Raw genomic sequence first — 27410 nt, forward strand, 5'->3', positions numbered from 1 at the left:
AATACAATTTATTAATCTTTTGTTAGCATAGGTAGGTTGGAATTGAATTTCTCCCAACAGTAAGTCTGAGAGAGCCACAGGTGCTTTGGTCCAAGGTGAGAAGGGAGTTATTATGAGGAGAGAAGAAGAAACTGACCTTTATTTGGAGTCTGCTTCATCTACGGTAGCAACTGCTCATGCTCTAATGTGAGCCTACGGCATGAAAGAGGTTACCACAGGACGGCACATTCACAGTAGTGTCCCTTGTAGTCAGCTAAAAGTCCTCTACTTAAAAAGTGAAAACACTTAGATTCATGCTTAAAAACTTCATGATTATGAAATTTGTTATTTATCATTATTTGATTATTTGTTGAGACTAATTTATTTAAATTCAGTTCTTATTGAGGATAAGAAAATATCCATTCCTGCTAAATGAACCAGAATCAAGTGTGGCAATATAATTCATATTTCAACTTTGTTCCCAGGGGAGTGCCTGCCAAACAGGTTTTGAATTTTTCATCCATTTCCTGGCTCTGAGTTTCACTGAACAAATTTTTCCAATCACCAACTTCACCTATAACAAAGAACATGAGACCCAAATAGCTGTTAAAATATTTCACCATGATTTTTACCATTTTTGACTGCAATATTTCACTGTGTAATGTGAAAATGATTGAATAAGAATTTAGTCTTAAAAACTAACATAATTTCTCTCATAAAATTAACAGTACTCACTGGGGCTCTTCCTGTCTGTGTTGTGGTAATGACAATCTGTCTTCGCCTCAGTGATCCCCTACCCCAACATCTAGGACTTAAAATCCACTTTTTGAGATTGATTTCTGTCCCACTCCCTCTCTCTAAAGTCTTTTAAATAATACATTAAGTACCCTTTGAAAAGTTAACATTTTATGGTAGGTTTGGGTTAAAACCTCAGATATTGAACTTTTTTTAAGATTTATTTTATTTATTTGAAAGAGTTATAGAGAGAAGTAGAGACAGAGAGAAAGGTCTTCCATCTGCTGGTTCACTCCCTAGATGGCCGCAACTGCCAGAGCTGCGCCGATCTGAAGCCAGGAGCCTCTTCCGGGTCTCCCACATGGACGCAGGGGCCCAAGGACTTGGGCCATCTTTCACTGCTTTCCCAGGCCATAGCAGAGAGCCGGATCGGAAGAGGAGCAGCCAGGAATAGAACCAGCACCCATATGGGATGTTGGCGCCTCAGGCCAGGGCTTTAACCTGCTGCACCAAGATATTGAACATTTAAAAAAAAATACATTATTTTGGGGCCGGCAATGTGGCCTAGCAGGTAAAGCTGCTGTCTGTAGTACCTGCATCCCATATCGGTGCTGGTTAGAGACCAGGCTGTTCCACTTCTGATCCAGCTCTCTGCTGTGGCCTGAGGAAGCAGTGGAAGATAGTCCAGGTCCTTGGGCCCCTGCACCCACATGGGAAGACCTGGAAGAAGTTCCTGGCTCCTGGCTTTGGATCAGCGCAGCTCCAGCCTTTTTTTTTTTTTTTTTTTTGCGGCCATCTGGGGAGTAAATCAAGCAGATAAGCGACCTCTCTCTCTGCCTCTGCTTCTCTGTAACTCTGCCTTTCAAATAAATAAATATTTATAAAACATACATTATTTTGCCTAAGATTAGGATACTTTACTTCTTACTTGGACTTAAAAGTAAAGGAGTTACTTCTTTCTAAAAAATCTTTTGATGATTTGGGTTGAAGTCCTAAGCTCTATGTTGTAGAGCCATTGCAAGGTACTTTAATAAGGGTTTAACAACGTGAGAAAATGCTTACTATGTGCAAAGGGAATAAAGCTAAACACAAAACTGTTTACAAATGTAATCAGCTATGAAAACCACCACAGAATAATACTGGACAGAAACACACCTGTTAAACCCGCTCTGCTTGGAGAAATCCAGACAGTTGTGATGCTTTTCTACATTTTTCCTGTGCTTTCTGAATTTTCTATAAGCAATGTTATAAATTTTTTTAAATAATTACCACTTTTTCCCACAGATTTTTTATTTTTATTTTTGACAGGCAGAGTGGACAGTAGAGGGAGACAGAGAGAAAGGTCTTCCTTTTTGCTGTTGGTTCACCCTCCAATGGCCGCCGCCGCGGTAGGCGCGCTGCGGCCGGCACACCGTGCTGTTCCGATGGCAGGAGCCAGGTGCTTCTCCTGGTCTCCCATGGGGTGCAGGGCCCAAGAACTTGGGCCATCCTCCACTGCACTCCCTGGCTACAGCAGAGAGCTGGCCTGGAAGAAGGGCAACCGGGACAGGATCGGTGCCCCGACTGGGACTAGAACCCGGTGTGCCGGCACCGCAAGGCGATTTTTCTCACAGATTTTTTTCTATTCTGAATAGTACTTGATTAAATTTTAATGACAGGTTCTTTATCCCCGTCCTTCACAAAGCATACAAATCAGAGCTACTCAAGAATCAAACCGAAGCCAGACTTAGAATCGATGCTCCATTCACAGTGGATTTTCAAAATGGATCTTCACTGGAAAAAGGACAGTAGACCCAAGTAGACCTAGGCTCAAATGCTGACTCAGTTGTCTGTCAGCTAGATGACAATGGAAATATAATATTTCTAAGCTTTGGCTCCTACATTTATAAAAGTACGGATTTAATATACTTTTTGTTGGGGTTGGCACTGTGGCTTAGCAGGAAAAGCCACTGTCTGCAGCTCCAGCATCCCATATGGGTGCCAATTTGAGTCCCGGTTTCTCCATTTCCTATCCAACACCCTCCTAATGTGCTTGGGAAACCAGCGGAGGATGACCCAATGCGTGGGTCCTTGTACCCATGTGGGAGATCTGAAAGAAGCTCTTGGAAATGGATCAGCCTAGCTCTGGCCATTGTGGCCATTTGGAGGGTGAACCAACAGTGGGAGATCTCTCTGTTATCTCTCTCTCTCTAAATGTGCCTTTCAAATAAATAAATAAATAAATATATTTTTTATTTGACAGGTAGAGTTACAGACAGTGAGAGAGAGGAGACAGAGAGAAAGGTCTTCCTTGTGTTGGTTCATTCCCCAAATGGCCGCCACGGCCAGCACTGCACCTATCTGAAGCCAGGGGCCAGGTGCTTCTTCCTGGTCTCCCACACAGGTGCAGGGGCCCAAGCACTTGGGCCATCTTCTACTGCTCTCCCAAGCCACAGCAGAGAGCTGGACTGGAAGAGGAGCAACTGGGACCAGAACTGGTGCCCATATGGGATGCCAGCGCCGCAGGCAGAGGATCAACCAAGTGAGCCACAGTGCTGGCACCCATCAAATAAATAAATAAATAAATCTTTAAATTTTTTTTATAAGATGTAAACCCTATTAAGTTTTTAATACATGATGCCTGATAAATATTACCTCTTGTTGCCCTTGCTTGTTACATGTACAAGTACATGAATGCCTCCTAAATTTTCATTTTTTTTAGGATTCATTTATTTGAAAGGCAGAGTTATGGAGAGAGAAAGATGGAGAAACAGAGAGAGATCTCCCATCCACTGGGTCATTCCCCAAATGGATGCAACGGCTGGAGCTAGGCCGATCCAAAGCCAGCAGCTTCTTTCAGGTCTCCCACGTGGGTGCAGGGGTCCAAGCACCTAGGCCATCCTCTGCTACTTTCCCAGGCACATTAGCAGGGAGCTGGATCAGAAGTGGAGTAGCCTAGACACAAACTGGTACCCATATGGGATGCTGGCACTGCAGTCCATGGCTTAACTCACTATGCCACAGTGCCAGGCCTTGCCTCCTAAATCTTGTTATTATTTTCATTATATATGGAATTAAATAAAAATGTCAACCCCTAACCTATATAATCATAAATTTCCATAAGAATTTAGCATATTTAATGAAATTTAGTAACATTATCTGTGTCAGAAAGCTAGTTGCATCTCCAATAATTCATTTTCTCCTTCTTCCTTATTAACAAATTTTTGATTTTAATTGGGTAGTTATGTGCCCAACTTTAAAAAGAATCATATTTCCCAGCTACTGCTGGAGGGACAGGTGGCCAATGCCGAAGTCATTGAGTGGGGCTTCCAGGAATTTTTTTTTAAAGATTTATTTTATTTATTTGTTGACAGAGTTACAGAGAGAGGTAGATCCAGGGAGAGAGGTCTTCCATTCCGCTGGTTCACTCCCTAATTGGCCACAATGGCCACAGCTGAGCTGATCTGAAGCCAGGAGTCAGGAGACTCTTCCAGGTCTCCCATTCGGTTGTAGGGGCCCAAGAACTTGAGCCATCTTCCACTGCTTTCCCACACCATAGCAAGGAGCTGGATCAGAAGAGGAGCAGCCAGGATTCGAACCAGTGCCCATATGGGATGCCAGTGCTGTAGGCTGGGGCTTTAACCTGCTGTGCCACAGTGCTGGCCCTCCAGGAATGGTCTTTAAAGGGCACCAGGGCGGTGCTGGCATCTCATATGGTACTGGTTCGAGAGCCAGCTGTTCCACTTCCGATCCAGCTCTTTGCTGTGGCTTTGGAAAGCAGCAGAAGATGGCTCAGGTCCTTGGGCCCCTGCACCCACATGGGAGACCTGGAAGAAACTCCTGGCTCCTGGCTTCAGATCAGCCTAGTGCTGGCTGTTGCAGCCATTTGGTAGTGAACCAGCAGATGGAAGACCTCTCTCTCTCTCTCTTTGCCTCTGTCTCTCTGTAACTCTGCCTTACAAATAAATAAATCTTTAAATTGGGGGGTGAGGTCCTCAGGGCCAGAGTTGTGGTTAAGTCACTGCTCACCAAGCCAGCATCCCACTTGGGCACTGGTTCAAGTTGCTGCCATTTGGGGACTGAACCAATGAACGGGAAGATTTCTCCCTCTCTCACTGTAACTCTGCATTTCAAATAAATGAATAAATCTTTAAACAATTAAAAGAGGGGAGGCTCAGAGAGCTAACATACACAATTCTGTTCTTTGCTCATTTCCTTTTCCCACCTGGAATTTGAACATAATGATTGAGCTCCAGCTGCTATCTTGTTTTCACAAGGTGACAAGCAGACAAAGACAGAAGGAATGTAGTCTTCTAAAAGACCGTATGGAACTCTGTTGCAGCTCTGGACTGCCTGTGTCCATACTTCTTTTTGAAGGAGAGAAAGAAAACCTTTTCTATTTACAATAAAGTCATCTGGATTGCCTGCTGTGTGATAAGTTATTCCCTAACTGAGCCAAAACCCCAGAAACCAACATACACTTACCTTTGCGGAACAGGAAGGGGCCAACAGCACCGTGCGTTTCCTGAGACTTGGCTTGCATTGCTTGGAAGGTGCTCTGAGCTGAGATAGTTTGAATCTGCTCCCCGGCGAGACAGAATCCTAAGAACTCAGCAATTTGTTTTATTCCAGTGGCCAGATTCTGAAAACAAAATTTTATTTTCTTTTTAAAAATGTATTTACTTATTGAATGTATTTGAAAGGCAGAGAGGTAGACAAACAGATAGAGATCTTCCACCCACAGGTTCAGCCCTCAACGCCTACAACAGCTAGGGCTGGGTCAGGCCAAGCCAGGAGCTGGGAACTCAATAAAGGTCACCCACATGGGTGGCAGACTCTTGAGCCATGACCTTGCAGCTTCCAAAGGTGCAGATTAGCAGGAAGCTGGAATTGGGGGAGTGGAGCCAGGGCTTGATCCTAGGCACTCTGGTATGTGACACTAGCATCCTAACCACTTCCCCCATGCCTGCACCCTGAAAACAAAATTGTATTTATTTATTTGTTTGTTTGAAAGTCAGAATTTCAGAGAGAGGGAGAAACAGAGACAGACGGATCTTCCATCTCTGGTTTACTCCCCAGATGGTTGCAAACGTCAGGACTGGCCAGGCCAAAGCCAAGAGCTTCTTCCGGTCTCCCACATGGATGTAGGGGCCCAGGTACTTGGGCCATCTTCTGCTGCTTTTCCAAGCCATTAGCAAGGAGCTGGGTTGGAAATGGAGCAGTCAGCATATGAACTGGTGCTCAAGTGGGATACTGGCATTGTAAACAGTGGCTCTACCTTCTATGCCACAATGCCAGCCCCCAAATTTTAAAGGATAAACTTCTTTCTGTGGGAGCTGTGCAGAGAGCAGAGGCTCTTAAGCCCGAGTGGATTTAAGCCTAACTCCTTAGTTCCTTTGCTTATCTCTCTTTGCAGACTGACTTTAATACTCCTATACAGATATTACAGTCATCTCTGTTGAAGATATTCTATATTGATTATAATTTGTAGTTTCAATTTATGACACTTGTTGAGCTTTCAGATAATACTAAGTATTTATGATATAAAAATGATATGTTAGTAGGTTAGAATTTTATCACAGATGACATTCATTGCATTAAAAAGCCTAGACCAGCCAAAGGAATTAATGTATGAGTTAATTCTAATTCTCTTTTTAAAAGACTTATTTCTTGATTTCGAAGGCAAAATGATAGAGAAAGGGAGAGAGAGAGATCTTCCATCTGTTGGTTCACTCCCCAAATTATGGCAACTCCCCAGATGGCTGGGGCTGGGCCAGGACATAGCCAGGAGCCAGGAGCTCCATCTGAGTCTCCCACATGGGTAGCAGGATCCTACATACTTGGGCCACCATTCACTTTCTTCCCAGGCACATTAACAGGAAGCAGAATTGGAAGTGGGGCAGCCAGGACTTAAACTAGCACTCTAATATGGGATGCCAATGTCACAAGCAGCTGCTTAACCCACTGTGCCACAATGCTGGCCCCTCTAATTCTCTCTTTTTTTTTTTATACCATTTATAACTAATGCTTAAATTCTATAAAGCTTAGACTTACAGTCATAGAAACTTGAAGAAGTCTTGAAATTTACCTTGTCTAATTACCCAACCACCCACAAACCACCACAGTGCCTCTTCAACGGAGATTCATATGTCTTCTAGAGCAGTTTTTTTTTTTCTTTAATTGTATTCTATAAAACACTAGGATACCCTAAGATGGTTATAGATGTTACATGGCGGGGGAGGGAAAGGTTGAGATCAAATAAATTTAGAATCCTTTAAATGAAAGTAAGATGTTTGTTTTGTTTTGTTTTGTTTCTTGCTGCAGATTCTAATACCAATGTACAATGTGAATGCCAAAGGATCTGGCTATGTAATGCAGTAGCCTCTATATCTATTCAAATAAGTAACTTCCTCTCCACCCCCAGGCAAGAATTATAAATGTCTGGGATGACACTGGCATTCTAAGGAGCACAGATTTTGGAAACATTATTCTAGTCTAGAGGGAGAAAAAGCTAAATTAAAACATTCTTTCATGTTAGACAAATGCATCCTATAACAAGGATGTGGACCATCCAGCCCATGGCCATAGGAGACCTGCAAAATCATTTGGTTTGGCTCTGCCAAAGCCACTACAGGTGGGACTAGCAATTCAGTAACTCTATAGGAGGCTACTTTTTAGGTGGATAATTCTGAGAATGATGTTGTAAATATCCAAATGGCCCTTGACATAAAAAAGGTTCTCCTCCCCTGAGACAGACAGGGTTATTAAATTGCACTTGCACTTAATGTCACTGGAGACTGGAGTTAAAATTCAATTAAGGGGTGCAGTAGGTTAAACCTCAGGTCTGCAGTGCTGGCATCCAATGTGGGTGCTGGTTCAAGTCCCAGCTACTCCATTTCCAATCCAGCTCTCTGCTGTGGCCTGGGAAAGCAGAAGATGGCTCAAGTGTTTGGGTCCCTGCACCTATGTGGGAGACCTGGAGGAAGCTCCTGGCTCTTGATTGGCACAGCACCGGCCATTGTGGCCAACTTGGGGGGGTGGGGTGAACCAGTGGATGGAAGACCTCTCTCTCTCTCTCTCTCTCTCTGCCTATGCCTCTTTGTAACTCTGCCTTTCAAATAAATAAGTAAATCTTTTAAAAAAAATACTTCATCAAGGGGCCAGGTGCTATGGCACAGCAGGTGATGCCAGCCTACAGTGCTGGCATCCTGTATGGACGCTGGTTCCAGTCCGGCTGCTCCACTTCCAATCTAGCTCTCTGCTATGGCCTGGGAAAGCAGTGGAGGATGGCCCAAGTACTTGGGCCCCTGAACCCGCCTGGGAGACCTGGAAGAATCTCCTGGTTCCTGGCTTTGGATAGGCATTGCAGCCATTTGGAGAGTGAACTAGTGGATGGAAGACTGCCCTTCCAACCCATATCTGCCTCTCTGTAATTCTGTCTTTCTAAATAAATAAATAACTCAATTAGGTTGGAAGTGGCATTGTGGCATAGCAGGTAAAGCTGCTGCCTATGATGCTGAGATCCCATATGGATGCCTGTTTGTGTCCTGGCTGCTCCACTGCTGATTCAGCTCCCTGCTAATGGCCTGGGAGAAGCAACAAAAGATGGTCCAAGTGCTTGGGCCCCTGACACCCATGCAGGAGACCTGGATGAAGCTCCTAGCTTTAGCCTGGCTCAGCTCTGGCTGTTGCAGCCACTTGGGGAGTGAACCAACGGATGGAAGACCTCTCTCTCTCTCTCTCTCTCTCTAACTCTGCCTTTCAAACAAACAAACATTTAAACATGCAATTCAGTTATAGAGTATCTGACACAGCCCCTGCTCTTTAGTATATTTTCTTCATTGGGGTTCCAGGACTCTGCTTTCTCTCCTACCTCATTTGCTAGTTCTCTCAGTCTCCTCCCCTTTGCCCCAAACCCTTCACATTGAAGGACTCCATGGCTTAATTCTTGATCATTTGCTCTTGTCTACCTGCATACCCAGGTATGAAAATTCAAATTCATTGTGCTTATTACTTGTTCTTCCTCCCAGCCTTGTCTAGCTAGAATGTAAGTTTCTCCAGGGCAGTGAACTTTGCCTGATCTATTCCTTGATGCATCACCAGGGCCCAAAGCAATGCTGCATAATCACTCACTAGATAGTGAATAAAAACTTCTTAAAAAGTACATTAACTGCAGAAATCAATTCACAGCCAAATGTGTGTTCCATCAAATCAAACAGGACCTATTTATCTTTTTTCTGTGACCCATTATTTTATTTCTGTTAAATATATAATCTAAGCATTTACACAAGGTTTGACTTTTTTTCTAGCACTGTACCACATACCTAGAATTTTTAAAAATTAAATACCATATTTGTTCATACAAATGCAAGTAAGTGATCTACCTTGTAGTTTATAATAAGTCTTGCTCTAGAATATCAATAATCATAGTCTTACCTCTTTTAGGTCTTCGTATAATATGAACTTAATATTTGCATCATCAAGATGCTTGTTCCAATTAATTGCAAAATCAAAATAGCTTCCCCAAGAAACTAAGAACACAGGAAAAAAAACTTCTGAAGAAATCTTAAATAATAAAGATTAAAATCATAGGCTGTTGGTATATGCTGTAAAATATAAACTATCCATATGTGTTTAGGCTCAGACAAAGAAAGTTATATTGATGTTATTACAAATATCTGTCCAAAAGGGCTGGCGTAAATCACTTCCATTTTCTAATTTCTGTCAATTTTCTTATCTTTTTGAACATTTTCCATAAATTAGAATAAAACTAAGCAAGCTGTAACATTGATTTAATAAAACTATAAGACATTAATGAATATTTAGATGATTAAAATAACTCAGGAATGTGAATGACACATGGAATCTGACCGAGATAATGCCAGAGAGAATAAAATGCTGAGAAAGATATTTAGACGGAAACATAATCTAAACCATATATGTAATTTAAAAAACCAAAAAGAAACAGGTGAAGTCAATTCTAATGCTTTACTTTATTTAATTCAATATATTTAATAATATCATTCTGACAAGTGCTCAACATGAAAAATGATTAATGAAACCTTAAACATTATTATTTACATTCTAAGTCTTTAGGACTCAGTGGGTATTTTACACACAGAAAATTTCAATTTGGATGCTAAATTTTATTAGAAATACATTATATATATTCAGATTTTATAAAACTTACATTTGAAAAATTATATTCATACACCCAAATTATTACAACCTGACTTAAAAGCTTTCTAATAACTGAATTGAATATCTATTTATAGTTTAAATTCAATTAAAATTAAGTGAAATGAAATGGTTAGCTCAATTATACTGGTCACATTTTAAGTGCTCAATTGCCACACATGGCCACTGGCTACACAATGGACAGTACAGATCTAGACATTGTTTAGTTGTGCTTTTTACTTGCTGTGTGACTTCCAGCAATTTCCTAAACCTCTCTGTACCTTGGTTTCCTCATTTATAAGATAGGGCTGTTGTGACGTTTAAATGGATTAGCAGATGTCAAATGTTTAAAGCAGTGTCTAATTCATACCAGCATCATCATCATGCCCTGGTTTGCAGCCAGTTTGGTGTATTTGATCTGTTGGGGCAATTGCTGTAGGTTGCCCACTCAATGTCTAATACACCCCTACTTTCATGATTATCTGGGCCTAAGCCAATCATGAAAAAAAGTCCCCATTTTTCTGCCCCTCCTCAAGCTATGATGTCCACATGACATGGTTCCGCTCAATGAGACACGAGGAAGGTTCTGGCAAAATGATTGCTTCATGTGTTAAGAGACATTGAGCTGGCGCGATTCTTCCTTCTTTCTTCCCAACCTGAAGGTGGCGCTTGGAGGGGCTGTACCCACCTTGCGGGCATATGGCAAAAAGCAGTAAGCAAAGGGACAACATCAACAAGATGTGACAAAACTTACTGCCTCTGTGCCAAACAAATGTCTTAGGTGTAGCTGCCACTTCACCATTTGGTTTTAATCATTTTTGGTTTTCATCATTGTGTTAAACAGTGAATTAAGGGGAATTTAATACAAATGCATTTCTGTGTGATTTTTTTAGCGAACGCCTCTTTGTTCCATGCCTGTTTGCCACTAGAACAGACAGTGCCACGTCAACATGAATTGTCCAACCTATTTTTAAAAACAGTAATGCTCTTTAATTGTTTAATATGCTATAAACATGTTATAAGGTGGGGCTATAAACCTTCATTTAAATGCAACTATTTGGTTCCTGGATCAACCTAAATCTTATTTCTTTCTCTACCCTAAAATACATTTGGATTTCTGTATTTGTGCGGTCATTGAAGTAAGAAGAATTGATTGCCAACAGCCATACCTTGTCCTTTCATGAAGTGTCTGAAGAAGTCATCCCAAGAGCCATAGCTTGGAATATCAGGGACATCATTGTGGAAATGAAAAAAAGATACTGCCGTATCTTTAGGGTTTCAAAATATCACCAAAATCTAGGAAGTGAGAACTAAGTGAGTTTAGTTAGGCCTATGTTTTGAACTTTGGAAAAGTGAAGACTGAGCAAAACGATGTGCCTGCTTGTGTATTACACAGTTGTGATCATCTGTAGAGAAAGCGTATGAAATGGAGCAAGAGGAAGCAGTAGATGGGGAAGTGTGGTGAGAGGGGAGGCAGGAAGTAGGAAAGGAGATGGATGGAGCAGAGGACTTTTGTTAATGAGTTTAGGTACCCCAAAGGCACATGAAGAAGATGTAGAAAAGGAAAAATGAGCAAGCTCACAAGCACGTCAGGGGAGCATGATCTGAACCGTCCACTCCATAAATCAAATTAAAATTGCAAACTAATGGTAAGGACAGTGGAAATAATATTTACACTAGGTGGGAAAGAAAATCGAACAATGGCAAGGCCCGCTCCCTAGGGCCTGAGGTGTGAGGTTTTGGGTGGACATAGGCAGAACGGAGCCTCTGGATTCCTGTGTCTGCCTGTCTTCTCTGATAACTGAACGGTTCCTTTGCATGAGAAGTGGGAAATAAACGGAACGTCCAGAGGACTCGAAGATCGTAGATCACTTGGCTGCTCCAAGGCTTGAAGACTGCATTCCAAGAACGGAGGATGTTGGAAGATACATTATTTGGCATATTAGTGAACTCCGAGGTCAGGTGACTGGAAATAGAAGTCACCTCACTTTTGGACAGGAGGCAGATGTGGAATTTGCAAAGTACAGATTTGTAATCTTGACTGAATAATTTGAAGCCATACAGAGGAGGAAGTAGTTAGCCAGCAGGGGGCAACAGGAGTCCACTGATAGCAAGTTGCTGCTGACTAACGGGGATTTTTTTTTGTTTTGTACATCATTTCTAGATTAATTGAGTTGCTTTCTATTTCTTCTGGAAAAAAGAAAGGATGTGAGCTGGAAGCAGGAGCAATTAAGTCTATGAATGTAGCCAGGTACTCACTTGCAAAGGAGGCTAAGTAAAGCCCTGTCTGCAGGTTTTTATCCTGACACGGCCGTGGTTAACACTGTAATGAGTGATTTAGGTAACTACACAGAAGCTTCTGTTTATCAGATTTGTAGATGATGTGAAACTCAGAGAATGAGATCTCAAACCAAGTTATCTGCTTAATGTAGCTAACACAAAGCAAATAAAATTGAATGGAGATGAGTAGGTCTGGGTCTTGTCCTTGGAGCCAAAACTCATCCCTGCCCCAATTCGAATACATTACATTTGTGTCGTTTGAAGGTTTTAATATTTGAAGCCTTAACTACTTCTCATTAGTAGCTCTGGCTTGCAGCAATTTACAATTTGACAAAGACTTAAATGTGAACTGTGAGGGCCAGTTAGCTGGCATGAAGACGAATCCCCAGCATCAGTCTCGGCTCTGTTGCTCTTTCCTCTGTATTCTGTGTTCTCATGAAACTGAAAGTGACCTGGGGCCGCTGTTGTGTCTTAATGGGTTAAGCTGCTCTGTTGTGTCTTAATGGGTTAAGCTGCTGAGTGCCAGTTCGAGTCCTGGCTGCTCCATTCTGATCCAGCTCTCTGCTAATGGCCTGGGAAAGCAGAGGATGGCCCAAGTGTTTAGGTCCCAGCATCCATGCGGGAGACCCAGGTAAAGCTCCTAGCTCCTGGCTTCAGCCTGGCCCAACCCTGACCGTCGCAGCCATTTGTGGTGTGAGCCGGCTGATGGAAGATCTCTTTCTGTCTCCCTCTCTGTAACTCTGCCTTTCTAATAAATAAAATAAATCTTAAACAAATAAAATACTGTAGGTCTCAGTCTAAGCATACGTTTTACATCTTAGTTGAAAACACATTTGAGGGGGCCCCAGTGCTATGGCGTGGTGGGTAAAGCTGCCACCTGCATTGCCAGCATCCCCTGTGGGCACTGGTTCGAGTTCTAATCCAGCTCCCTGCTAATGTGCTTGGGAAAGCAGTAAAAGATGGCCCAAGTTCTGCACCTGCATGGGAGACCCAGAAGAAGCTCCTGGCTCCTGGCTTCTGATTGGCCCAGCTCCAGCCATTGCAGCCATTTGGGAAGTGAACCAGCAGATAGAAGATCTCTCTTTCTCCCTCCTCCCTGGCTGCTTCTGCATCTCTGTAACTCTACCTTTCAAATAAATAAATAAATCTTTAAAAAAAGAAATGCACCTGACTCAAATGCAACTGTAGCCAATATACCTTAAGAAAGAAGTGCAATCTTACACTTCACTTGTAAAAATTCTGTGATGAGGAACAAATTCATCAGACACCTCAAAGAACCAGTCTGCATACACAAAAATTTCAAGTTACAATATCAGTAGGAAGGGACACTCACCTTGGCTTTACTCTTGATGATGGAACCAGGTAATTTGTCATAATGGAGGTGAGTTGTCATAATCCTTGGAGATGGAAACAGCTTCATTCTCTTAAAAACACACACATCAAAGTTAAAGTGGTACATGCTGGGTGCACATGTGTGTGTGTGTGTGTGTGTGTGTGGTGGACTACTCCTAAATTTGGTACCTAAATAGCTGTTTCAAGCACTGCTGTCACAGTATCTCCTCTTTCTCCTTGAGAAATGAAGAGTCATAAATAAATAATTAAAATCTTCCTCTTGAACTTCCTCATTGGATCCTGCTTACCATTTCCTAATCTCTTTTTGTCATATAAGAAAACAATGACTTTTGGGGTAGGCACTGTGGTATAGTGGGTAAAGCTGCTGCCTGCAGCGTTGGCATCCCATGTGGGTGCTGGTTCAAGTTTGGGCTGCTCCACTTCCAATCCAACTCCCTGCTGATGGCCTGGGAGGGCAGTGAAAGTTGGCTCAAGAGCTTAGGCCTCTGCACTTGCATGGGAGACCCAGAAGAAGCTCTTGGCTCCTGGCTTTGGATCAGTCCAGCTCTGGTGGTTGCAGCCATTTGGAGAGTGAACTAGCGGAAGGAAGATCTTTCTGTCTCTCCCTCTCTGTGTCTGTAACTCTGCCTCTCAAATAAATATTTTTTAAAAATTTAGATCTATTTTTCTTACCAACTAAGACTCCATGCAATCAGACATCCCACCGGAATCTGAAAGCACAGTCACTTAACCATCTCAGAAATAGTCCATGAAAGAAATTCTTAGCAGTATAGGCCCTATGGGGAGAGGCTTTCCTTTTGCAAGTGCAGGGTGATTGATTCTTCTTCTGTAATCTATTTCTACTGCCCATTCTAAAAACAAAGTTACCTATTTCATCTGCCAGGAGTAAGGGTTTCAGCACTTAGTATATGCTACATAGGGAACTGCAGTGTCAAGTTTTCAGTTCCACATCTGTAGAAGTCACAGACTGCTTGGTCATGGCTACAACACACTCACTCATTTCAAGTCATAACACAGTATTTAGACACTTCGCAAGTGTTCTATAAAATCTTAGTGGAGGTCCCACCCCAAGCAAGGAGGCGAAATGAGGCTTTAAAAACAGATCACAGGGGCTGGCGTTGTGGCACAGTAGGTTAAGCCACTGCTTGTGACACCAACATCCGGTAAACTCTGCTTCCCATCCAGCTCCCTGCTAATGCACCTGGAAAGTGGTGAATAATGGCTCATGTATTTGGGCCCAGCCAACCACATGGGAGACTGGATAGAGTTCCTGGCTTCTGGCTTCAGCATGACCCAGTCCCAGCTGTCGCAGCCATCTGGGCAGTGAACCAGTAGGTGGAAGATATGTCTCTCTCTCTCTCTCTCTCTCTCTCTCTCTAACCTTGCCTTTCAAATAAATAATATTTTTTAAAATGCAATTTAAATAAATGATATGGGTCCAAGTGGTGATTAGTAGTGATAATATCTATATCCAATTCTACTTTTTAGTATTTGAAGTACTTTTACATTAATTCATGACAATCCTCTCAGGCAGATATTGTAAGCAACATTTTAGAGATTAAGAACAGGCTTTGAGGTTTTAAATGCTTTGTATAAAAGTACACAGGTGGTAATTTTCAGATTAAGATATGGGGTGCCGTTTCCATTAAACCACATGGTCAAAAACCACATAAAGTCACAGGAGAGAGGCTAGCAGTCAGAGTGCTGGTTCAAAACCTGACTACTCTGCTTCTTTTTCGGCTGGTGCCATGGCTCAATAGGCTTATCTTCTGCCTGCGGCGCTGGCACACTGGGTTCTAGTCCCAGTTGGGGTGCCGGATTCTTGTCCTGGTTGCTCCCCTTCCAGTCCAGCTCTCTGCCGTGGCCCAGGAATGCAGTGGAGGATGGCCCAAGTGCTTGGGCCCTGCACCTGCATGGGAAACCAGGGGAAGCATCTGGCTCCTGGCTTCAGATCAGCGCTGGCCGCAACGGCCATTGGGGGGTAAACCAACGATAAAGGAAGACCTTTGTCTCTCTCTCTCTCACTGTCCACTCTGCCTGTCAAAAACAAAAACAAAAAAACAAAAAACAAAACCTGGCTACTCTGCTTCTTTTTTAAAATTTATTTATTTATTTATTTGAAAGCCAGAGTTACTCAGAGAGAGGAGAGGCAGAGAGAGAGAGAGAAAGAGAGAGGTCTCCCATCCTCTGGTTCACTCCCCAGATGGCTGCAACAGCCGGAGCTGTACCAATCCAAAGTCTGGAGTCAGGAGCTTCTTCTGGGTCTCCCATGTGGGTGCAGGGGCCCAAGGACTTGATCCATTTTCTACTGCTTTCCCAGGCCATAGCAGAGAGCTGGATCGGAAGTGGAGCAGCCGGGACTCGAGCCGGCACCCATATGGGATGCCGGTGCTTCAGACCAAGGTATTAACCCACTGCACCACAGTGCTGACCCCTTCTTTTTTTTTTTTTAATAAAATATTTATTTATTTATTTATTTGAAAGTCATACTTACACACACACACACAGAGAGAGAGAGAGAGAGAGAGAGAGAGAGAGGTCTTCCATCCATTGGTTCACTTCCCAATTGGCTGCAACGGCTGGAGCTGTGCTGATTCAAAGCCAGGAGCCAGGAGCTTCCTCTGAGTCTTCCCACACAGGTACAGGGCCCAAGCACTTGGGTCATCTTCTACTGCTTTCCTGGGCCATAGAAGAGAGCTAGATTTGGAACAGCCAAGACTAGAACCGGTGCCCATATGGGATGCCGACACTGCAGGCAGCGGCTTTACCCGCTACACCACAGCGCCAGCCCCTACTATGCTTCTGATCCAGCTCCCTGCTAATGTGCCTGGGAAGGCAGCAGAAGATGGCCCAAGTACTTTGGCCCCTGCCACCCATGTAGGAGATCCAGATGTAGTTCCTGGTCCCTGGCTTCAGCCTGGGCTAGGCCTGGCTATTTTGGACACTTAGGGAGTGACCCAATGGATGGAAGAACGTGCTCTTTTGCTCTCTCTCATCCTTTCTCTCTGTCACTCTGTCTTTCAAATAAACAAATTTTTAAAAAAAGACACATGAGAAAGGGTAAAGTTACTAAAAGAATTAGAAAAACATCCAGGGGACTGGGAGCTGATGCTGTGGCATAGCGGGTAAAGCTGCTGCCTGCAGCGCCAGCATCCCATATGGACACCTGTTGGAGTCCCGGCTGCTCAACTTCCAATCCAGTTCTCTGCTAATGCGCCTGAGAAAGCAGCACAAATGTGTACATTTTCCAAGTCCCTGGGCCCCTGCATCCACGTGGAAGACCTGGAAGAAGCTTCTGGCTCCTGGCTTCAGCCTGGTCCAGCCCCAGGTAGTTGCAGCATTTAGGGAGGTGAACCAGCAGATAGATCTCTCTCTGTCTCTGTCTTTGTCTCTCTCTCTCTTCTTTGTAACTCTGCTTTTCAAATAAATAAATAAATATTTTAAAATATCTTTGGTCATAGATGTAATGAATTTACAATAAAATCACCAAAAATCCTTTAAAATATGTGAAGAAAAAAATAAACATTTTAAAAGATTTATTTTTGTTTGTTTGTTTAAAGAAAGGCAGGGGGGCATGGAGAAAGAAACACAAGAGAGATCTTCCATCTGCTGGTTCACTCCTCAAATGGCCACAATAGCTGGGGCTGGACCTGGGCAAAGCCAGGAGTCTGGAACTCCATCCTGGTCTCCTTCATGGGTAGCAGGTTCCTAGAACTTGGGTCATCATCTGATGTTCTTCCAGATGCTTTAGCAGGGAGCTGGATTAGAACTGGAGCAGTCTGGACCCAAACGAGCACTCTGATACAGGATGCGAGTGGCAGCTTAACCTGATGTGCCACAAAAAAGGCCCCAAATAAACACTTTTGATAAAGTATGGGCATCAAGACACAAAGTACTATATTGAGTGAAAATATTTTCCAGAAACCCTGGAGGTAGGATCCTATTCCCGACTCACTTTGTACAACATTTTAATGTTAATTTAGATGATTCCTTGCCTTCTTATTTAGTTGGAAATTCTTTTAACAGGATATAAGTGCAACTCTCTTTCATAAATAGAGCCAAGATTTAGAATGCAAGGACCAGAAGATGGCAAGGCTTGGCTTTATATTCCCACTGAAGTTGTTGGGCCAACAGGGGGCCATTTAGTCTAACAAAGACACCTGAGCTCCACATGGCAAGGCTTGAGTTCCATGCCTGACTCCAGCTTCCTGCTAATACAGACCTTGGGAGGCAGTTGTATTTGAGTTCCCGCCACCCAGGTGGGAGACCCGGGCTGGGTTTCCGGTTGTCAGTTTCAGCCCTCCTTCAGCCCCAGTTGTTGTACGCACTTGGAGAGTAAACCAGCAGATGGGAGCTCCCTGTCCGCCTGTATTTCTCTGCTCAAATAGATAAATAAAATAAAGTAGTTGGTGAAACAGAAAGAACCCTGGCTTGTGAACAAGGACACCAGGCTTCCCTGGAGGACAAAGAGAGTTCCTGAGGCTCCTGGGTGTTTAAGTCAGGGCTGCCTCCTGCTCTGCCCAACTCTTATCAAGAACAAAAGCTTGTCCAGGATCAGTGAGCAATAGCACAGGAAGCTAAGTTTTGTTTGATGTTACTGGTTTAGAAATAAACTTCCCTGCAAAATAATCTTACAAATAATGCAAAAGGGGCCGGCGCTGTGGCGCAGCGGGTTAAAGCCCTGGCCTGAAGCGCCGGCATCCCATATGGGCGCCGGTTTGAGTTCTGGCTGCTCCACTTCTGATCCAGCTCTCTGCTATGGCCTGGGAAAGCAATAGAAGATGGCCCAAGTCCTTGGGCCCCTGCACCAGCGTGGGCAAGAAGCTCCTGTCTCCTGGCTTCGGATTCGTACAGCTCCAGCCATTGTGGCCATCTGGGGAGTGAACCAGAGGATGGAAGCCCTGTCTCTCCGTCTCTACCTCTCTCTGTAACTCTGTCTTTCAAATAAATAAATCTTTAAAAGAAAACCAAATAATACAAAAACTTATATATTAGCCTCCTAAACCCAATTGCAATCATGAGAAAAACCTGCTTATCTCAGTGATCGTTAACGACACAGGTGAATTTGTGGCCATCATGCAGCAAGTTTTTAAGAGAAGGTGGGAAGCTGGACAAATGTTAGCAACTCTTCAGGTGCTGTTAAGCACTCTTGTTAGGGAAAAGGTTGTTCAAAGGCCAGACAGGAGAAATATCAGTTCTCCCATTTCTTACCCAGGGGAAAGCTTTGCAAAGCCCGCGTCCACCATCCTGTCTGTATTCCTGAGCCTGTCCTGACCGAGCCTCAAACCAACACGCCTTAGTATCAGCGAATCTCGCAGGTCTGGGAGCCGAGACCCTGAGGTGGCTGCTGGCCTGTCTCGGGTCGCCTGAGGTCCCGGGGCTGCAAACCAGACCCAGGATTCAGCAGCAACCCCACTCGCTGCCATCAATCCCTGAACACCTACCTCACCGACAATGTGTTTTTGTGCAACTTTGGTCTAATCCATGGAGATGGGCTTCCTCGCACCTAGGTTCCAGATTTCGTGTTTGTCATCATACCCACTGTCTCAGTCCCCTTCCAGAAACCGTTCCCTAAATCCCAGTCCAGTGCCTCGCCAGTAACTGGGTTCTGTCTGCCTGTTGGTGGCCATGTCTGAAGTTTCGTTGAGGCTGCCGCTGCCCACTGAACACAGCCTTACCTTCCCAGTGCATTCTGCTGTGTCAGCAGTCAGGAGAGGATGGTCCTCCTCCCGCCGCTGCCCTGTCCAGGCACAAACGGCCTGAGGCAGATCCTTCCTTCTCACCTCCCAGGGGTGGGGGCAGAACATTCTGTCCCCTACCCAGCTCCCAATTAGTGAGATTGACAAGGTGAGTAATGACAGCTGGGGTGACTTGTCACTCCCTTCACATGCGGAAGTAGTTCACACTCTTAGGTACTACTGGATTGTTTTCCATCCGTCACACGCACACCAAAGTCCTAACTGCAACAGGAAAATCAAAATGGAAGTCTCATTAAGAAAGGACTGAGGGGACCAGCACGGTGGCATAGTAGGTTAAGCCCCGCCTGTGGCACCAGCATCCCACATAGCTGTGGGTTTGTGTCCTGGCTGCTCCTCTTCCAGCCAGCTCTCTGCTATGGCCTGGGAAAGCAGTGGAAGATGGTCCAGGTCCTTGGGCCCCTGCACCTGTGTGGAAGATCTGCAGGAGGCTCCTGGCTCCTGGCTTTGTGGCCATCTGGGGAGTGAACCAGAGGATGGAAGACCTCTCTCTCTGTCTCTCCTTCTGTAACTCTATCTCTCAAATAATTAGAATCCTTAAAAAGGAAAAAAAGAAAAAAGAAAAAAGATTGGGGTTTCCCATTAGCATCCTGTCCATTTCTTTGTCTTCAGAAATAAAAGTGTTTTTTTTTTTTAAATTTCAATTCATTTCTAAGGTTTCTGAGCTTATTTTTCTTTCTACTTAAAAATAATAATATAATAGTGATAATATGGCTGGTTGCATGATGTAGTCATTAACAATTTAAAATAGGAAGCCTGGGTTCAAATCTCTACTCTGCCATTTCTTAGCCATGTGACCTTGGGCAAGTGTGTAACAGTCTTACCTTTTGTGAAATGCTAATAAGATCATTGTGCTGTAAAAAAAGATAATACTTGAAAAGTACTGAGAATATAATAATCACACAATAAACTGCTATTAAGTGCTGCACTTTCTGAACCTCAAACTAAAGTATCTCTAAAATGGAAGAACTCTTCCAATGAGGATTTGCTGTAAGTTTAAAGGCTGCTTGTACTAACCTGATATTTTTCTGAGTCCCCACATTCAAGAACAGGGAATTCTGAATATTCATATTTTTTTTCGGAAACCACAGACAGTAATTCACGGACAATGTGTAGAATCCAGTTTGAACCTATAAGAAAAATCACACAATAAAAGCTCTTTAAGGAGTCTTGATATTATAAAAGCATACTACTTTAGCATAAACCTAGCAAAAATTAAAATCTACTATCCCTGGTATGCATATGTAATGATTCTGTGTTTGAGATAACCTGGGCTACAGAAAGAAATAGTTTTTTAGAAAACAGCATTCACTCACATCAGTATGAAATTCAACTTATCTTATTTCTCATAGATCATTTAATGCTTGTTTTTGAATCTAGAATATGTTCCTTATAGAACAATGTTAAATTATAGACATGATTGCTTACATCTATATATTATTTTACTTTAAATTAATTAACATTTTCTACAAGAGTATATAATTTTGATTTTATAAAAACCCAGCATTGGGCCAGTGCTGTGGTGCAGTGGGTTAAAGCCCCAGCCTATGGTGCCAGCAACCCATATGGGCGCTGGTTTGAGTCCTGTGTGCTCTACTTCTGATCCACCTCTCTGCTATGGCCTGGGAAAATAGTATAAGACGGCCCAAGCCCTTGAGCTCCTGCACCTGTGTGGGAGACCCGGAAGAAGCTCCTGGCTCCTGGCTTCGGATCAGCGCTGCTCCTGCTGTTGTGGCCATCTGGGGAGCGAACCAGCGGATGGAGGACCTCTCTCTCTCTCTCTCTGTTTCTCCCTCTCTCTATAACTCTGTCTTTCAAACAAATAAACTAAATCTTTATTTAAAAAAACTAGCATCAGTTAGAAGAAAAATATTAAATGAAGCTGACTTTAATAAACATTTAGAGATGAAATAGCAGTTGAGAGACTCAAAAGTAGCAGTTGTAAACTAGGGTAGTTTACGCTCTTAATGTCTTGTCTTTCACTGATGAGAGACTTTTGTAAAAATGATTTGATGTTTCATCCTGCAAAATAATCTATAACATAGAAATCATCATATGGTAGAAGTAGCCATGCTTTTGTCTGAAGTCAAAAATTAAGATGAAAAGCTCTACCACTGTCAGTACTCCATGGCAATTGGACTTCCTCACCTTCATAGCTCTTCTTTCCAGTTCCACCTTCCACCATCCCTCATGCCCATTCCACAGAGACTCTTCCCTCCGACACTGACAGTTTTAAGTCAAGCAGTTGTACTTCTCCATTTTACAAGTTTTACGCTCAAGCATCCTGTCCATCCTGCTTACTCATCTCCAGCCAGCTTCATGCAGAGGTGAGCTGCCTTCATCCCACCTTTGTCTTGAACCTTCTCTAATTTATTCATTATTTAAAAAAAAATGCACTAGTAGATTGAGATCATTTACCACACTTTGGATAAGATGCTAGCACAATGTCATCGCTTCTGGCTTCAAAGGCGTCCAGGGCTTTGAAAGTTTCTAAGGCACACATGGTGACTGGATAAGGAATCTGCTGATAGGTGAAAAATAAGTGAGAAAGTGCAGTTTCTTTGGATTTTTCCAAAGCTTCATCAATGTACTCAATAAATTTGGACTTTTCAGCCATGCTGGCTTCCTGCTGATGAATTTGTTCTGTGGTTTTCTGGGGGCAGTGGCTGCTTTTTATGCAGTTTTTCAGAAGCTGGAATGGCTCCTCCCATTCACAAGAAAAAGAAATCATTGAATTCTCATCCGCCCCCCTCCACCCTTGTATATCCTCCTCTGACAATAGGTAAAGCACAGGTGCAACCCAGGCTGAGGATCAGGGAATATTAGCCCAAGGACTGATTACATTACCACTTTGGCAACCTCCCGATGGAAGCAAGAATGGAGTCTCCTGATAGAAGATAATAGATATTAAATATCTAACAAACAGGTACATAATTGAATTAGGCATACAACTTTCACATTCACAGAATGAGACTTCAGTTCTCTCCTGGGTCGATAGCTTTCCACACACATCCTACGTGCTGTGACAATGGGATTGTGAGACAATTTAGTTGAGTAGGAAACAGCCAGGATTTGGGGGCAATCCTGGGCACTAGCCTCAGATTTGCCACTTATTGGCTTAATAGATTTCAAAGTCTACAAAACTGTGTTTGAATCTTGACTCTGTTATTCTATGCTAATAATACTGTGGCTCCAAAGTTGATGTAAAAGGGGGATAGTGATTGCTGCCCTTCTATACCTATTTAACAATGGAATTCTGTGGTTTGTAGAAGAGATCCATGTTGTAAGGGGGAACCCAATGCAATGGTGTCTACAGGCTTCTGAGCTCAGTTCCCTGCTGGTTCAAGTCGGGTTGGGTGTGGGAGGCAGTCTTTCACCAGCAGCCACTCTGCTGTTTTTCCTTGGGCAAGTTGGCCTACAATTCCCGTCTCCCTTGTAGCACAGTGAGGCCCTGTGGCTAGCAGAGAGTGAGCAGAAGTGATTTGTGAAAATTCTGGATCATGTGTGTCCTAAAACAAAATGTTGATGACTCTAATTCTTCTCCATCCCCTTTTCCACAGCTGGGTGGCAGACAGGATAGGATGTTGACACACCAGACTTGCTAATTTGGAGGGAAATAGCTAATGGAATGGAGGAAGCCTGACTATTGGAGTTCCTCCAGACATGAAGCCTCCCTCCCACAACCTACCCTGAAGACAACTGAACTATAAGTGAAAGAGCACAGCTGTGTTTCTTGTTGGAGCTCCTGAAGCGTTGGAGCCCCTTTGTTATAGGAGTTTAGCCTATGTCCTGCTTTGTGCCTATTCTGGGTTAAAATTTACTCTTTCAGGGTGGGTGCTGTAGTGTGGTGGGCTAAGTCACCACCTGCAGTGCTGGCATCCCATATGGGTGCCAGTTCTAGTCCTGGCTGCTCATCTTTTGGTCCAACTCTCTGCTATGGCCTAGGAAAGCAGTAGAAGATGGCCCAAGTCCTTGGGTCCCTGCACCTGCATGGGAGACCCGGAAGAAGCTCCTGGCTTCGGATCAGTGCAGCTCCAGCTGTTGCACCATCTAGGGAGTGAACCAGCAGATGGAAGACCTCTCTCTCTGTCTCTACCGCTCTCTGTAACTCTGTCTTTCAAATAAATAAAATAAATCTTTAAAAAAAAAAAACTTCTGGAGGTTGGGAGTCAGCCTTGGGAAGAGCTGGCAAAAAGATAGTTACAGGGGCCAACATTGTGATGTAGTGGTTAAAGCTGCTGCCTGCAGTGCCAGCATCCCATATGGGTGCTGGTTCGATTCCTGGCTGCTCCACTTCCAATCCAGCTCCCTGCTAATGGCCTAGGAAAGCAGTAGAAGATGACCCAAGTGTTTGGGCCCTTGCCCTTATGTGGGAGATCCAAAGAAGTTCCTGGCTCATTGCTTCAGTCTGGCTCAGTCCCAGCCACTGCAGTCATTTTGGGAGTGAACCAGCGGATTAAATCTCTCTCTCTTTCTCTGCCTCTGCTTCTCTGTAACTCTGCTTTAAAATAAATAAATCTTTTTTTTTTTTTTTTAAAAAGGACAGTTACAGTGAGATCACATAGATTATGGGTTTAGTTGTTAGTGCCAAGGAGTTCTTTGGTTCTTCTTTACCTGCTGCAAGAAAACAAGACCATGGATTTTTCATTGGAAAAAAAAAGAAATCTTATCTTCTGAGATCACACACACACACACACAAATGCACAGGGAGAGAGAGAGAGTGAGAGACAGCAAGAATGCACAGAGCTCCCATCTGCTGGTTCACTCCCAAATTCTCACAACAGCCAAGGAGAAACCATGCCAAAGTCAGGAGCCAAGAACTCAATCCTCGTCTCTCAAATGGGTGTAGGGGACTGAAGTACTTGAGCCATCACTTACTGCCTTCAAGGGTACACATTAGCAGGAAGCTGGAATTGGAAGTGGAGCTGGGGACTCAAACCTAGGCACTCTGGTAAGGGATGAGGGCGCCCCAACAGCATCTTAACTACTGTCCCGAATGCCTGTCCCAAGAGAAGAGATATTTTTATGATCACAATGGATATATTAAACTTCCTGGGTTCTAGAAGATTGTGTTTCATAACAGCATTTTGTACAAAAACTACATACATATGCATCACAGAAGTGTAAGTATCTAGAAAAATCTACATCTTAGAACTGAGGAAATTTTCTACATCAACAGAAAGCATCTTGCTGAAGCAGTGAACGTGGGAGAGCAGCTTCCTGTTTCCATTTTACAATGGGGGAAGAATTGACCAGAGAAGGTCGCTAGCTAAGAATAGGTGTCTGGGTTTGGTTATATTTGGGAATATGTATTAAGGGGAGAAACAAAAACCAGCTTGTGAAAGAGGTAAAATCAGAATATCTAGCTGTCTTAGTATTCTTACAGTTTCATGTACCACTCCCCCTCGAAGGCACTATTACCTTACATAATAATAGGATAACATTCACTGGAGTTGGGAAGGTATTTTAGAATCTCCCTTCCAAAAAAGAAAAGAGGAGCTGGACTGTACTCACTGCCAATCTACTTAGTGGGATTAGCCCTTACATTACAAAGAGTCTTTGTTTCCCCCAGGTAAGATAGAATTTAAGACATTCATTCAACCTTGGTTGTTTGCTTGCTTCTTGGCAAGCAGGACAATGGGCTGGACCTTGTTCTGGCACCAGTGCCTGTAATTACAGGAGGCTTTGGGGGCTCTTTGGGGTTGGTAATGTGAGCTCTGATTCTTGCTTAGGTCAATGTGTCACCCTTATGATTCTACATTCTCCACTCTGAATTGTCTGGCATGCATGATGGAGGGACACAGCACGGATGGCTCCAAAATAACCATTAATAACACGATGCATTTGCAATGGTCTGCCTGTGAGTGCAGCTGGGTCTCCTGTTGTATGAAACCCCAGTTTCCCATTCGCTCTTTGTGTCCCTGTTTAGGATAAATGGCCAAAAACTCCAATACTTCCTCTGCCATGGCCTGCCTCATGCTTTGGGAAGCAGCTGTATTAGATAAAGTTTATTTCCTAGCTATTAAAAATATCATTCCTGGGCCAGTGCCGCGGCTCAATAGGCTAATCCTCCGCCTTGCGGCGCCGGCACACCAAGTTCTAGTCCCAGTCAGGGCGCCAGATTTTGTCCCGGTTGCCCCTCTTCCAGGCCAGCTCTCTGCTATGGTCTGGGAAGGCAGTGGAGGATGGCCCAAGTTCTGCACCCACATGGGAGACCAGGAGAAGCACCTGGCTCCTGGCTTCGGATCAGCGTGATGCGCTGGCCGCAGCACGCCAGCCATGGCGGCCATTGGAGGGTGAACCAACGGCAAAGGAAGACCTTTCTCTCTCACTGTCCACTTTGCCTGTCAAAAAAAAAAAATATATATATATATATATATATATCATTCCCTCTTACCTCTTCTTTTTCCTTCTTTCTCTTTCTCCTTTCTTTTCTCTCCTTTTTTCTTCTTTCAGGGTAAAGATTTATTCCTCTCATCCAAAATGAGAAAACAGATGTAAAAATATCTCTAGGGTGGTTGAAATCAGGTGAGATTAGCAAGTCTGTAGCCTGGGGCACAGTAACATAGGGCTCCTGAGAGCCAATTGGCCATGGCTGGTTTTCAGGGGCTGCCAGGCAGCCTGTCTTGTGCTCTTTCCTCCTTACAAAGCACGGTTCCCTCGTGATAAAGTTGTACTTTCTTCTCTTCTTTACTGGAGAAATGCTACTTTCCAGTGCAGTTGGGGAGTGAAATTTACTTGTGGAGGGAGGGGAGTGTAACCTCTTTGCATTTCCAGAGTTTACGACAAACTGGCTCATACTTCAGAGTTAAAACTTATGAGAAGGCAGGGATGGAGTCCATGAGACAGTGGGTGCTGGAAGCATTTAGGATTCATGATGGTTATTCTGGCAATACTTTGGCTTCTGCAGGGAGGAGAAAAGTCCCTTCTTCACCCTCCTATATTCATGCCCAAGGCCTCTATGGCAAAAAACAGATTAACAAGAGAACAGCATAAAAATGCATTTTACTTGTTGTAGGAGCTTTCACAAGGAAATGAAACTCCAAAATAAAGTTAAACTTGCATCTTTTGTGCTATTGGACTACCCACTTAGTCTAATTGTGTTTCTTCATGATTGTCCAAAGTGGGTAATAAGTTTTGGGGAACTTTTTTTTTTTTAATAAAAAGGCACTTACTTCACCTGGCAATGACAGAGATATCTTTAACCTCCCCCCCCCCTTTTTTTTTTTTTAAAGATTTATTTATTTGAAAGATAGAGTTACAGAGAGGCAGAGAGAGGTCTTCCACCACTGGTTCACTCCCCACGTGGCCAAAACGGCCAGAGCTGGGCTGAAGCCAGGAGCCAGGAGCTTCTCCCGGGTGTCCCTTGTGGGTGCAGGGCCCAAGCACTTGGGGCATCTTCCGTTGCCTTCCCAGGCCATAGCAGAGAGCTGGATTGGAAGTGGTGCAGCGGGGACTAGAACCGGCTCCCATATGTGATGCCAGAGCTTCAGGCCAGGGCGTTAACCCGCTGCGCCACAGCGCCGGCCCCTGCCAGTTCTTTAAAACCTCCATGGAGCCCTCGGATCCGAGGCACGCCTCAGTACTGCGTACTTCTCCTCGACTGTTTGTCTATATATTCTACCCTCAGGAGGCTACAACTTCAGCGAAGGCTGACGTGTGTCTAACTCCTCAGGGTACCGTAGGCTTGGCTCTGCACGCGGTGCCTTAGCGGACCTCGATATTCCGGATCTCCCCTCCTCCTCCTCTCCTCCCCCTCCCCCTCCCCCTCCCGTTGGCCTCGCTCTCCTCTTCCTCTTCGTGCCTAGCGGGCAGCAGGGCAGCGTTTCTTCCATTTTCATCTGCAAACGGACTGTCCAGGGATCCGGCTCAAATGCGGATTTCATTCGGGAGGTCTGCCTTCCTAACTGTTCCCCAGCGACGCCCATGTGGCTGACGCTCTGAGACGATCTCGTTCCGGCTTTGGGGAGCAGAAAAGGATCAGGGACAGTCTTTCGAGTCGGTGTTCTGGGTTCAGATCGGAGTTCTTTCTCCCTCCGGTTGTGTGACTGCCGGCCAAGGTAAACCTCTCGCCTTCCCTGGAAAAGGAACTACTCACAGCACCCATTACCTGAGACGCGGGGCGGACGGCGAGCAGTAGCGCGCGCAGCC

At 44.0% G+C, this 27410-nt stretch overlaps 1 protein-coding gene across 2 annotated transcripts; it reads right to left on the reverse strand.

Annotated features, from left to right (window-relative positions):
• On the reverse strand, positions 1-27042 carry SULT6B1 (sulfotransferase family 6B member 1). Of its 2 annotated transcripts, none has more exons than XM_062209264.1 (6): positions 25657-27042; positions 21678-21783; positions 20277-20389; positions 13484-13573; positions 5179-5335; positions 1-553 (listed from the first exon to the last, which is right to left on the reverse strand). In XM_062209264.1, exons 1-6 carry the CDS (start codon positions 26056-26058, stop codon positions 423-425), a joined length of 999 nt encoding a protein of 332 aa, XP_062065248.1. In that variant the 5' UTR covers positions 26059-27042; the 3' UTR covers positions 1-422. The 2 variants fall into 2 exon arrangements, with proteins under 2 accessions (XP_062065248.1, XP_062065249.1); XM_062209265.1 differs by lacking the exon at positions 1-553 and adding an exon at positions 9130-9224 and having other exon boundaries at positions 5251-5335.
• Positions 27043-27410: the final 368 nt, after the last annotated feature.

Source organism: Lepus europaeus, chromosome 13, assembly GCF_033115175.1.
Source record: "Lepus europaeus isolate LE1 chromosome 13, mLepTim1.pri, whole genome shotgun sequence".
NCBI lineage: Eukaryota > Metazoa > Chordata > Mammalia > Lagomorpha > Leporidae > Lepus > Lepus europaeus.